Genomic DNA, 14,610 nt, shown 5'->3' on the forward strand with positions numbered 1-14,610 from the left:
TTTTTCTTCAATCTGTTATGCTTTAATTCTTCTCTTTAATTTCAGTGTCATGCTGAGGTTGTTCATTGGACTGTAAAACGCATTTGACTGTAAATACGCTTCTTCACTGATTAAATAAATGCAGGTTATGGTTAGTGAGAATCTTTTAGATAATGAATGTGTATGTCCTCAAAATTTGTTTCATTAGCCTGAACATCTGCTAAGAAACAAAGCCCCAAATCCCCTGCAGTTGCAGTAATGCCACTCAATCCTATTTAAGAGACATTTTACCTGTCATGGGGATGAATGATAGACTTTCCTAATGTTATTATTATTAAAAAAATAAAACCTCTTTGCTTTTGATTATAGTTTTTTTGTATTTAAGGCTGTTTGTGATCTTAATAGGGGCTTGTCATTTACATCCTGTTTTTTCCTTTGCAGAGAGAACATGCATTGCATTTATTACAGTCCTCAAATAATCATATGATAACCATAAAATTTGCATCACATTCAACTGCAGTTCCTTTCTAAAGCAGTCTCATTGCCCCTGCCATATTTTACATTTCTCTCAAGGTTACAATATGTGCACATGTTACTGCATACTGAATTTCATTTAGCTCAGGGTTTAAAAAATAAAACAAATTCATAATATAGATGCTAGGAAGATGGTGACTGACAGTTTAACCAATGAGTTTGTCTAAATTGTCTGGTTTAATATAATATGTACATAATATAATTTTGGTTTTAGTGTTTTCACTGTGAAAAGTATGAAAATTGATTGTCTGTTACCATAGCACCACGAGGGACCAATATGACAATTGCATGATGTGGTTAATAAACATTGTTGCGTGTGTCTCATGCAGATTATTCAGTGGCATAACTTTGTTTTAAAAAAGTGGGTGGGACAGGATTGTGTGTGTGTGTGTTATAGGATTGTACATGGGTCACTGATGAATAAGGTTTTTAAAAGTGTAAAAAAAAACACATAATGGAGATATAATTAATTTTAAAGTTTTATTAAGTGTTAACAATGAGATTATGTGGTTTTTATAATCAGTTATCACTGCTTTTGTCATTTTTTACAAGATGGACAAAACTTGTCACCAAAAAAGTCATTCGGTTTAACCAAAATTTCAGTTTTACCGAATGACGATATTTTCAAACAATGCTAACAGGCTGATATCTAGCTAGCTAGCAAAAGTACAATCAAACATTTTATATTTAGTACAAGTTTTTAAAATATTACAACAATTTCCATGTTTTTTAGCGGTTGCACCGAATGACCTGATGTTTCGGGACATGCGTATGAGCAAGTGAAAACAAGAATTTTTCAAATAGTTAAAAGAGAGTTTGTTACTTTGCTTCATGACCATGTGGTCCTTTGCAGGTGTCTGAATGATGTCACATCCTGTCACATGATATTGACAGCATGACTTGATCCAAAATGGTCCCTTTATATTGGTTACTCTGAATGACATCAATGAAATTCATTTTTCCAGACATTCTTTCTCATAACAAAGTAATGACTTCGACACATAATTTTAATACAATTTTGCACTATGTTGATATATGATGTTATAAAATCATGCCTGAATAAAAAATATATACATTTATTACATTTTAAGATATTTTAATCACAAATGAAATTGTGCTGTATTGGCCTTTGGACGGTTAAACCGAATGACCTTTTGACACTTCAAAATATTTAAAATAACTTTATATGTAGCAAAATATAATTAAAACCTTTAAAAAAAAAAAAAAAACAGATCTAGATCTACCTTACATACTATGGATGTCATATCTTTGTTTTCTATTATTATTATTAAGGCCTTTGGACAAAAAAAAAAAAAAAATGACCCGCTATGTCATTGACCCACATATCTAATATACAATGCTATATCAGTTATGTACAATAACAACTGCAGAAAAATCATCCATACTATAATACAATTCTATATTGTTAGTCCTGAGTTTCTTCACATCAGTGAATAAATACATAGATCCACAAAAAGTGGTGGGGACATGTCCCCTTTAAATTATGCATATACATTTATCTATAACTTGAATTGTACAAAAAACCAAATTTGGTAGAAACACAGTCTATATTTTTGTTGAGGCAACCACATGTTGAGATTTTATTTTTAAATAATGCTGTAATAATGCACATAAAATAAGGATCATGGCCCATATATGATGGAATATAACAAAATTAATACTATAACAGTGTGTTTGTTAATGTGTGTGTGCACAACAGCATCTGCCTATAGATGCTGGTGTTTTTTTGTTTTTTTTCTGAACTACTGGACACTGACCTAGCTGTTTCGTAAATGTATTTTACTTATTGATTCAATTCAGGATTCAGTCCAATTTGTCCTTGTCTGTACTTTAACTCTACACCGTGAATCAATCGATCACGCTCTCTCCCAGCAGCACTAGTTAGTCCACTTGTCACATTGTGCACGGCGCTGCATCAGACTACAGAGTGTGTTGCGCTCGTGGATGCGTTCAACAGGAGTCAAGAGACAATCACGCGCTTTTAAGAACTTAGAAGCGATTTACGTGTCAATAGAGAAGACTAGAGAATTTGTCAGTAGGTCCATTTGGCATCGATTCCCACCAAATCGACCATTTATAAGTGACATGTTGCCGTTTTCCGCTTGAGCAAAGGACTCTCTCGCGCGCATTTGGAACAGTGTGCATCGCGCGTGCTCTCCAGTCCACTTCAGATATTTTATATCAGAAGATTTCTGGACATTTTCACCATGGCACCGCCACAAAACGGATCTAACCTAACTGGGAACTTTACAAACCAGTTCGTGCAGCCGCCGTGGCGCGTCGCGCTCTGGTCTGTGGCGTACAGCTCCATCCTAGCGATCGCGGTGTTCGGGAATCTGATCGTCATGTGGATCATTTTGGCTCACAAGCGGATGCGAACCGTCACCAATTACTTTCTGCTCAACCTGGCGTTTTCAGACGCATCGATGGCCGCTTTCAACACTTTGATTAATTTTGTTTATGCCACGCACGGTGATTGGTATTTTGGAGAAGCCTACTGCAAATTTCACAACTTTTTCCCCGTCACCTCAGTGTTTGCGAGCATTTACTCCATGAGCGCAATAGCAGTCGACAGGTAGAGTACATGTGAAGTTAACATTAAATCACTGCGAGAACTCAATAAATGTTGTTTTGCAATGCATGCTTTCATTCATTTAGTGTTGGAAGTGCAGGATCAGACACACAAAACCCAGTAATACATTTAAATGCAATATTTCTTAATATAAGGGTTTCATGTAAAAAAAAAAAAAAAAAAAAAAAAAAAATACAACAAATTATTTAATGATTCTAAAGTGTAGTATAACCATCGATCAAAATATTAAAAAATATAAACATTTTATTTAATTTGTACAAATATAATGTATTTTGCAACATCAAAAAGCTTTCTTGCTCCATTTAAATGTGCAATATGTAAGAATTTTGCAGTAAAATATCCAAAAACCACTAGGCCAGTGTTACAAATTTTGTCCACTTGAGTACTTACACTATCCCAAATGTTTCAAACTATTTGTAAATCATGAGAAAATTGCAGTTTTAACCAAGTCACCGGGACGTGTGAGGAGTCGCCTGTCAATTGCGTCATACCCGCATTACCCTTGGTTTCCGGTTTTATTTTGTAAAAACCATGGAAACACCAAAGACGCGGCATAATAAAAGCTCGTTCAGCTCCCACAACACTCTGGCCTGCTCTGCTTCATACTACAGTAATGTTAATAATCGCATCCATGAACATGATTTCTGCCTGAGTCCTGTCCTGATTATTTTCCATTGGCTGTGATGAGGAGACCACATGTCCCAAGATTCCGCTCTCAAACTCGGTGTCATCAAGCTATGCCTTTGTTTTGAATAGGCCTCTAGCGACCTCTAGCGGACAGAAAATATTACATATTGCACCTTTAACCTTAAACATGCTTTCATAAAAGGACAAATATATTATTTTTTATAGTTATATTAGCATTATTGTAAATAATCAAATTGAAGGTCCACTCCTTTTTTGTCACATGACAACAAAATGGCTTTCTGCATGTTGATTAAAGTTGGCGTGAAGCAGAAGGTGCGATAGACTTTTCTTACCTATTGTGTCGTATATTTGAGTGAAACGGCTTCTTGACCGAGGCAAAATATAGGGCAGGACTTGAACTTGATTGGATTGTTGGATCGTTGCAGTGGTTTGCTATTGCTGTGATCTCATATGAGTGACATTTTGTCCCATGATTTTTAGCCTTTTAATGATACCTTTTTTCTTTTTTGAAGTCTCGGGGAGAGTTATATGCACTTTAAATTTGTCATTTGATATGGATTCATATAGATTTGACAGATTCAGATTGGTTTAAACAGTAATTTATGTGTATTTTGATATTTATTTGTATTCCATGTGTGCCTGTCATTTTTCTTTACTAGGAAAAGTGCCTCAGGCAGTCCCTGCTTACGCAGAATGGTTGACTTGAAGTGAATGGCTGCACAATGATTGTGGATCGTTGAGCTCTGCTAACTTAACTACAGCACCTTCAGGGGGTGTCTTTGAGACAGATGCACATTCATTCTTTTCATGGAAATGAAATCACACAGCGCAATTGAAACGACATTCTTAAGCAATAATTTATGCCATAATTCTTCTTAGCCTGAATGGAAAAGCTCAAAATTGATTTGATTCAGTTTTGATGATAAATCAGTGGTATTCTTTAAGGGGGTCATGAACTGCATTTTTTGCATTTTTTTATAATGTTTCCTGAGGTGCACTTATAACGTTAGTATGATTCTTACATTAAAAATGGTCATAATTTAGAAATAAAAGGCCATTTTCTACCCTGATTTTAGCCCTCTGATTAGATCGCTCTGTTGGAAGGGGCGTGTCTGCTGTGACACTATAATGTAAACGCCCACTGCTGTGATTGGCTAACATCCATGCATATAAAAACTAGTGAGCTCTCTCAAAATGTTTCACTACTTTTTTACTACTACAGCTGTTGAGATTAATTTATCGTGAAAAGTGTTGATTATAGCTTCATATTTAGATCTATTCCCGTTGTATGAAAGTTTGCAGCAATAAGCATTGTAGGCGATGACAGAGAATGAATGAATGCAGTGATCTGGTCATTGCAACTTCGTCAGAACTAACAGTGCAAATAAGAGATTCAGTGTGCAGTGTAGACAGCGTCATTGATTATAACGGGAGTCCAGAACTCAGTCACTGTTAAACTCGCACTGTGTGATTGATAGCTCCAGCGTTTATAGAGGGAGGATGTGACATTTACAGGACCTCTTACATGTCAAAAGATCAAAGAAATTTTAATTTCTTAATTCATTACCCCTTTAAAATATTAGGTTGGCAAGCAGAATTTGTCACAATGAAGAAGCACTTGGTATTTTTTCACTCATTAAAATGGCTTTACTTCTAAAGAAATGTACAGTAGCCTAATTAGACTTTTTTTTTTACATTAAGTAGGTCGCCTCATTGGCTTTTTTTTTTTTTTTTTTTTTTTTTACTGTGCACCATAAAATTAATTTCGCCCAAACTTATCAGACAGTGAAATGAATGCGCACCAATTGACTTGTAAATTAATTCTTCTCTCCATAAACAGAATCAACAGAGAGAGACAAACAGTTTGCATTTAGCACTACCAGAGAGCTTGTGCTTCAATGGCTAGCGCTCATTGATCTTGATCCGTCCTTGCCTCTAATCAGATGCAGTTATTTGAAATCGAGATTTTAAAAAGAACAGTCCAAACTAATGTGAATGAGTGCAACTGATAGGAGAACTGAAATAGAAGCCACAAGGTACTGAATACTAAATATTTCAGAGAGTCACAGTGCTGTTTGAGTCAAGTCATTTTGCCACAAGCAATGTTTTGGAACTTTTATGAAGTCTTTTTTTCCCGCCCAGATCTTTAGAATGCATAATCTGCGTAGGTAAATGTGAAAATCTTTATTTATTTATTTTTTGAGAATATTGCTGCCTTCTCACCCCTTTAAGATATCACGCTGTGCCATCTAATCATTCTTTTGCTCTCAGCACCCTGCTGTTATTTCCTTATTTTTCCTCTGATTAGACATCTCAGACAATAATCTCACTAACTAAATAATGTGAACATAATGCATATTAAATGGGACTTTTGAACTTCATCAGTAACCTTCCAGATATGGACGATTAGTTCAGCACATTGTGCAAATATCAGTGTATTTGGGTACTTACTTAGGTAAATTATTTTTGATGCCATTATGAGCTGTATGAATTCTGGAGTAAATGAAAGACAAATGGCAGAGTTACGCAATGCTGTACAATGAGTGCAAGAGCTGTATATTTGACAGACATCACTCTTTTTCTGTGTCCTTTCAGTGGAACTCATGTCAGAAAGTGAATTGTCACATTGCACTAGTGAAAATAATGGAAGCGGCATAACTTTTGGTTATGTTTAAGACCTGAAGCTTGTGTTTCTCTCTCAGGTTGACCCCTATGACTTCTAGTTAAATGTCAGGATCATCAGATATAATGCTCATTAATATGAATGGAGATCACTCTAAAATTCTAAACACTCTAAATATTCAGTCAACTGTTTCTCGCTTGTTTTCCATATGTATAAGTTCAAATGTGCTTAAAAGATGATTTGGCAATTTATGATCTGAATCACTTTGCGTTACAATTCTGATATGATAATGATTGAGTCTGAAAAGTGGATTTGTTTTGAGGATGTAACTGTAGCAAAAAATGACATGGCTTTCATAAACAATTCTGTGAAAGCAGAGGTACAGTAAATTCAATTAAAAAGGTCCTATCATAGTCAAATCGATCTTTCATTTGATATTTTGAGATTAAAAATCTAAAAATGACTAATTCAAATCCAAATCTAAAATTCTATGAAAACATTTATTAAATGTTTATTAAAACTAAAAGTGACTTGATTCATATTTTCAAGGATTCATATTCTTTTTCAAAGTCCCTAATCAAGATATGAACAGTCTGCGCTGCACATTTCAGCTTTTTTCCAGATCCTGTCAGTCTAATGCAGTCTTATCAAAGGCATTTGATACTGAAGGATGAAACATACGGTCATAAAAAGCTATATTATGACTGATTTTGGCCCACAGAACCTTTACTAATATTATTAAGTGAACCTCAGAGAATAAGAACAACAACAAAAAGTGTGAAATAAGTAACCCTTTATTGTATGGAATGGAAAAGGACGTTGTTGTTTTTTGCTACCAGTACGCATTAGCAACCAAAACATAGTTACTGCAAGAGGGGAATTATATCAGACAATGGAAAACCAAATTCAGTTCAAGTGTTCTTCACAGCTATTTCCTGTGCTCAAAATGTCAAATAGTGCTCATGGCTCCAGGCTACGTATTTCACAACCCACATTTGCTGTTACTGTTGTTTTGCTGGTAGGCAGTCGCTACTCTTATATGTACAGAGCAATTGTGACGTCTGCAGGAATTTGCAGTGGGTCAGTGTGCTTGCAGTTGCTTTTGGAGGAAAGTGTGAGATTTGTGCTGACACCACTTGCCCAGACAGTATTTTCAGTATAATAAATGTTTAATTTTCCTGTCAGAGAGATGGCATTGCTGACAAAAACCTCATTTTGGTCCATTTGTTGGTTTATGAAACTTTAATGAAACTATTATGTGCAACATTTTTGACGAATAGTGGAAGCCATTAGGTTCAATCTCAGTTCAAACAGTTTGTCTTCGGTGGCATTACACTCGAATGTGATGTTATTTAGCTGACTTATTTTACATTTAGCTGATGTTTTCCATGGATAGAGTACACAATAGGGCTTGAAACTCTCAAATAGCTAAACTTGTGAACATCAAATGCTCTGGTGTGTATGTGATATGTATTGGTGTGTATGTACAGTCAAACCAAAAATTATTCAGACACCTTGAACATTTCATTTTTACAGTTTATTCACTATAGTTTAATAAAATATGACATGATCTCAGAGTTAAACTGTGTCAGGAAAAATAATCTTAATTATGTGAGATAACACTTAAGCAAAACATGATCAGGTCAAAGTGTCTGAATAATTTTTGGTTCCAAATTTTTATCTATTTTACTGGTTGTCCACTGTATGAAGAATTTTTGGGTATAACATGTCAGTTTACTTTATTTTGCTATCCTCACTTACATAAATGAACTATAGTGTCCTGCACCAACTAAAAAAATATAAAAAAATATGTCTAGTATCTGAATAATTTTTGGTTTGACTGTATGTATGCATGTACTATATGTGTATACTGTGTTGGGTAGCAGATGATTACATGTAATCTGGGTTATTTGATCAGATTCCAAAAATGTACTTGTAATTAGTTTATATGACATTTTAAAATACTTGTAATCAGACTACTTTTTATTGATTATATTAATAATTATATTGTTTATATACATTCAGAAAATCTTCTAGTATTGTGAAATTGCACTCACAGACCAGCCAGAAGTCAGGTGGCTATAATTACATGGAAAATTGAGAGGCCACAGAGCATTTGACCACTGGATTTACAGAGATCATTTCATTTTTAAGGGTTTTGTCAACATTCCTCAACATTACAACAATGTGATAAACGAGTTAGGTCAAAAGTATATATATATATATATATATATATATATATATATATATATATATATATATATATATATATATATATGTCCAATGTATAATATTGTCCTTTTAACAGTTAAGGGTCGCTAGTCGCTAGTCAAAGAGTTTGTCAGTTGCGTCTTGTTCTGTGTTCACAAAAATTCAGTCTTTTCAATGTAAAAGTCTTTGTTACTGACTGACACACTCATAAAGACAGTATTTGCCACCATCTAATGGCGTAATAATGTAACTTCTGTTGCTGCTCACGGTCAGGGACTATTTTTTTCTGGCGGAAGGAAGGCTTCTAGTGATTTTACTTCATGAAAGTTGCATTGATACATATTTTTTGGCTTTAATATTTGTATTGTGTGGTAACCGTTTTATAAAAGCAATATGGTATGAGAGGCTGTGCTGTATCGTGAATAAGTCACGGCTGAAGGGCGTTGTTAGGCACGACGCGATACAAGTAACACTTTTGTAAAATTAGCATAAATTAAGAGGTTTCTAAGCCATGGCTTGTTAGTTTGAGACCAAATGTTATTTTATTCTTACTGATAAACTTTGATTTTTTTAATTTTTTTTTATAAATCAAAGAAAAACAATAGGATTTGTGCCTTTAATGTTATAAAAAAGTAATGGGATGCCAAATTGCACTGTTTTCATAAAATGTGCCTGCTTGTATGATTGTGGAAACTTAGCTCAACACATCACAGCATGACATAATTAGCTGTATTTAACAGCAATATATTAATTAATCTACATTTGTGAATGTTTACTAGACACATGCTGGTACAGTATTTATATTCATGACTTTTATAATTAATACACTGTACCATTCCGTAGTCTTTACTGTTGTTTATCCAAGATGCTCACACAGTATGTGATTTGACATCCATGCTGTCTATATCCCGTAAATAGCCTTCTCTGCCCAAGAGTAACTGACTGTCTGACAAGCCATTCACTGCTTACAATGAGGGAATCATTAAAGCAAATGGCCTATTATCACTCTTGAATGACTGTGAATATGGTAAGCACAGAGGCTAGACCCACATTATGGAGTTCAGAAGTAATCAATGGCGTATGATTAATCAGTGTTTCCAAATGACTAAAAGAAGGCTTGGAGTGAGAATTAAATTCTTCATGTTACCCTTCTGTTATGAAATGTTGTATGTACTTGGCAGGTTGAACTCTTGTGTAGCATCCAAGAGAAAAATTTAGCTCATACCATCAACAGAACAGAAATGAATGCCCTCTTTGGTGTGACAATTATTAATCAGCTATTAGATCATTACACAACCTATAAATTGAAAACTGCCCAACTGCAATCTGTCTTTGATGTTTCATCATTCTGATGTTATTTGAAGCTGTTTCAGACTATATGTGTGGCATGAGACTGAACAGTTATCTGTATGTGTTGTACAGGTACATGGCCATCATCCATCCCCTGAAACCACGACTCTCAGCCACAGCCACTAAGGTGATCATTGTGTGTATTTGGGTGCTGGCTGTGGTTTTGGCCTTTCCACTGTGTTTCTTTTCAACCATCAAAAAATTACCCAAGCGTACACTCTGCTACGTTGCCTGGCCGAGACCTTCAGAGGACCCTTTCATGTGAGAGCTATTTAAATATGCATGCACATTTTTTTATATTTATAATGGTAGTAGTAGTTGTCAATAATAATAAAAAATGATTAATATAGTGTTGTTATTATTAACAAAAATAACAATATAAAATCAATTTTTTACATATAAAATCATGTTTTCTATTAAGTTTGCACATTGCTGTTGTATGGAAATATTGTCAGTGTCAACAGTCACAAGTTTTTTGATTCAACATTCAAGTTCAACATTCACAAGTTTTTTGATTGCAGTCCAGAATCTGTATCTGAGTAATCTGTCAAGTTTGAGATTGCATTATTTCTTCAAGTTATTGCAGAACTGTAAGGTTGGATTCAAGACTGAAATTGTGAATACATTTGAAACCACACTGTTGGATTTGTGCCACAATTTTGACTATTTAGCCTCTGACAGAGTCAGAGTTCTGGCTGTGTCAGATATTTTTGGACTCATTGGACTTTTCCCAAATTCTCTTGGAGTTAAATACAGTCAGACAAACAACATTCATAAAACAAAAAGTAAGTATCACAGAGTGTGCAAGTGATGCTTGCTTAGTGAATCCCTTGTTTGTCACAGCAAATGCACTGAGCTTTATCTCTCTCTCTCTCTCTCTCTCTCTCTGTTTACAGGTATCATATAATCGTGGCAATGCTGGTGTATGTTCTGCCCCTGGTGGTCATGGGCATTAACTACACTATTGTTGGGTTGACTCTTTGGGGAGGAGAGATTCCTGGTGACTCATCAGACAACTATCAGGGCCAACTGCGGGCCAAAAGAAAGGTAAGCAGTTCATGTTTTTGAGGGGTCACTCAGTTTGATTCTAGAGCAGAAGTACAAATGCAGAGAAGTAAAAGAGAATGGAGAGATGTTATAAAAAGCGATCCTCCCAAGATCTGGTGGTCGCCAAGGTTTAGGCAGTGAAATTCAAATACTAACTCCAGGTTTTTAATGGGTTTAATGAGTCATTAAATGTAAGATCAATAAGATATTAGAGAATGAAATTCTCTAAAGAAAATGGAAAGGGTTGGTTAGTTCAGCAGGTCATGAAAGAGAAGGATTAAAAAAAAAAAAGATTCTGACAGTGATCAACCCAGACAGAGCTGTATTTTACTTTGGGTTTTTACACACAAATACTGCTGGCTATGGTAAAAGAGAAATGGGCTACATGTCTGTCAAACTAATTAAATGTCAACATTTTTTTCTGCTGTGGACATTATAGCAGCATTTCGCAGCACACAAATCTGGCATGTCAATCTGCCCTGTACTGTATTTATTTATTTCTTCTGTGGAATGCAAAAATAATAATAATAATAAATAAATAAATTTTTAATATATTTTGAAGAATGTGTAACCAAACCGTTGAACCATTGAGTTGAAATGTATGGAGAAATTTTTTTTTCTCAGAAATACCTTTTATGTTCCTCAGAAGAAAAAGTCATACAGATAGAAAATTATAATGTGTTCTTAGAAGTGACATTGAAAAAGAAGAAAACTGAACCCTCAAAGAAGAATCAATGGACAGATATGCATGCTTTTATACTCTGTATTTAAAGCATTAAACCGGTGCATCTCATTTGTCTGTAGTGCTCATTAATCAAAGTGAAAATGTAATGAATACATTCTGCATTTGTTCGTACAGCCCAAGTTCAGATACTTTCAGAACGAGGAAAGGCAGATTTTTCTCACTGAAAAAATTTTCAAGGAAGAAAATGTGTCTGTTGCCTTTGTCCATTTATGCAAAATGAGTTGTTTTTCATGTTAACATTTCAAATGAAAGGTTCAGCTTGAGGCATTTTCACAGAAAAGCACTTAACAAATTACCATGGTTGATCTATAGCACTCTTTGACGTAGATAATGTTACACTAATCAAGTAAAAGTAATCAAAAGCTTCTCATTGGGGAAAAAAATGGTTTTAGACTAGAAAAAAAAATATTGGGGGCTTTAAACTCATAAGCCTAGCTCTGCATCCAATTTCCTACTCTTTCACAGTGTGTACTGAAATTAGTGAAAAATTGTTTCTGTAGTTTTACTAGTATGCTACAGTAGGCTTCCTGTTGACTGATGTGGGAAGCAGCTCTGGTTGGTAACTTAGCTGTCGTCATGACGATAAGAGCTCTATTTTTGTTTTCTGTTGAATTTGCATGAAAATCAACAATCAACTTTGGAGTGTGTGATACATTGTGTCTCTGGGTTGTGATTCTTATGTTAAAACATTAGTGCCACCTCGATGTGCTCTTCTGTGTACCATGAACGAGAATCCTGCAGGCACCACTAAGTGTAGCCAGCCAGTAAAAAACTTAGTTAATTAAAGCCAGATGGACCATTAAGTGAGAATGATGTGACTGAGAATGATGTGATCAGCTATTTAAGATGCATTAAAATGAAGTGAGAGTGTGAAAAATATTGCAGCTCAAGAGAAAACATGCATTTTGGCAGAATCTGGTCTTGCAACGTGGCTCACTCAGTCTTTGGAATACAGTCGTTCACTGGCTCAATAGGCATTTTATATATTCTACATTCCAATCAATAGCATTCAGAGCTCAGTCTGCTGGTTATATGTTTCATTAACGGCTGCTGCGACTGTGCTGGCTTTCCATTTCGATCAACGCTGCATCTTGCTCGCTCCTTACGGCTGCCCCCTCATCACGTTCCTTCTCTCCATTAGTGGCTGGCATGCTGAATATGTGTATTTTGAGCCAGTTAGATCTCGTGGGTTCCATATGCCCCCAATTTATATGATGTGTAAAGGTGATTATAGGAAGCCAGAAGCATGAACATCTTTTTCAGCTTTTAGAAGACCCTCAATTAAGCCTGGGGACATTTTTATTTTCATTGTCAGTTCAGATGAAACTCTTTGAGAAGCTGGTGGGTGACAAATACTTATCTGTTTGAGGGCTTTGTGTACCACTGACAAACCAGAAAAAGCAGTCCAATAGAGACTCTTTTTTTTTTAAACATGAATGAATGATGCACTTAATGGGCAGCCTTGGACTGGAGATGTTAAAAGAACATCTGTTTTATGTCGTATACATTCAGTTTGAAGTAGTGTAAGTGTTCTTTGAAATCTAATTGTAGCAAGCCTTCCCGGTAATGTTTCTAATCTTACTAACGCTGTATGCTGTTTTTTGATGAAGCTTTGCCTGTTTCCCAAACCAGCTCAATTGCTCACTATTAAGTAGAACTGATGTGTATAGCACACGTACGTCTCCAAGATGTCAAGGTTTAAACATCTGTTGTGTACAAACATCTGATAAAGATCTTTTAAAAAGCAGTTTTACATAATCTAAATCATAAATATCTTTAAGACATTTTCTAAATGTCTATATAACATCTGACAGGAGCAAACGCTCTAAAACATACATATTCAAGATGAAAAATCAAATACACATCTCCGCAATGTTTGTGTGCTATTTGCAGGGATTGTTATGGGAGCTGTCAGGTCCAAATAACATTATTGAATATTGTAAAGAAGTTATTCCAATTAATTCCAATATTCCTAACCCTACATCACATTTCTTAAGTCAGAGCAGCACTCATTGTTACTAAATGATGTTTTAAGTTCAGTACGAGAGGAGGCCTATGTGTATATATATATATATATATATATATATATATATATATATATATATATATATATATATATATGCGATCTGGGAAAACCCGTCAGATGTCGCGATGGAACGTTTTCAGTAAAGTTTCAGTAAAGTTTTTTGTCAAAATTGGGCTTTCATTAAATTATCATTCTATAACATCTTGTCTATCATCTCTGCGATTTAGCGATTTATAGTGGCAAGGCTGCCTTAACTGTTTAAGAACACACCCAGGTAAAAAAAAAAAAAGGCCATCGCTTCTTTTTTTTTTTTCGAATACAATGTTATTGTGAGAAGGCGGAGCACAAGAGAACAACGCAGCTATAATGAACACACGTGTTCTAATTATGTTTATTAGAGGCTGAATTCAAATCAAATACTGCCAAACTGCCCATACTACTTCTGAATAAGATGTCTACTTCATAAAATGTATGAATGTATGGTTCAGATCACTCAAATAAATGGAGGCGCCCTAAAATTGTCAGTAATGGAGCTTGGATGTCATCTAGTGAAAAAGTTTGGTACTGCGCCCAAACAAAATCTTACTGAAAGCTCATTTTTGAAATATTTCAACCTAAAATTTGGAATGTTGACATTTTTGGCTTTTTTGGCTTTTAATGTGCCTGATGCCTGATGAAGATCATACGATCGAAACGTTGCTAATAAAGAACTTTTTTACTGTTTTGCAAGTTGATAGTGTGCGGGATTTTCCTGTTTTTTTCGTATTTTGGCTTTTAATATTGACATTTTCATGCAGTTCAAGAATAAAACAAGTTTTGTAATATATTATTAT

At 34.9% G+C, this 14,610-nt stretch overlaps 1 protein-coding gene across 1 annotated transcript in view; it reads left to right on the forward strand.

Annotated features, from left to right (window-relative positions):
* The first annotated feature begins 2,416 nt into the window (after positions 1–2,416).
* tacr3a (tachykinin receptor 3a) overlaps positions 2,417–14,610 on the forward strand; it is a 40,793-nt gene continuing 28,599 nt past the window's right edge. Inside the window, exons 1-3 of the mRNA XM_048196935.1 lie at positions 2,417–3,109; positions 10,032–10,220; positions 10,856–11,006. Coding sequence (XP_048052892.1) covers positions 2,742–3,109; positions 10,032–10,220; positions 10,856–11,006 — 708 coding nt within the window. The 5' untranslated portion in view covers positions 2,417–2,741. The remainder of the gene's footprint in view (positions 3,110–10,031; positions 10,221–10,855; positions 11,007–14,610) is intronic.

This window comes from Megalobrama amblycephala, linkage group LG7 (assembly GCF_018812025.1).
Source record: "Megalobrama amblycephala isolate DHTTF-2021 linkage group LG7, ASM1881202v1, whole genome shotgun sequence".
NCBI lineage: Eukaryota > Metazoa > Chordata > Actinopteri > Cypriniformes > Xenocyprididae > Megalobrama > Megalobrama amblycephala.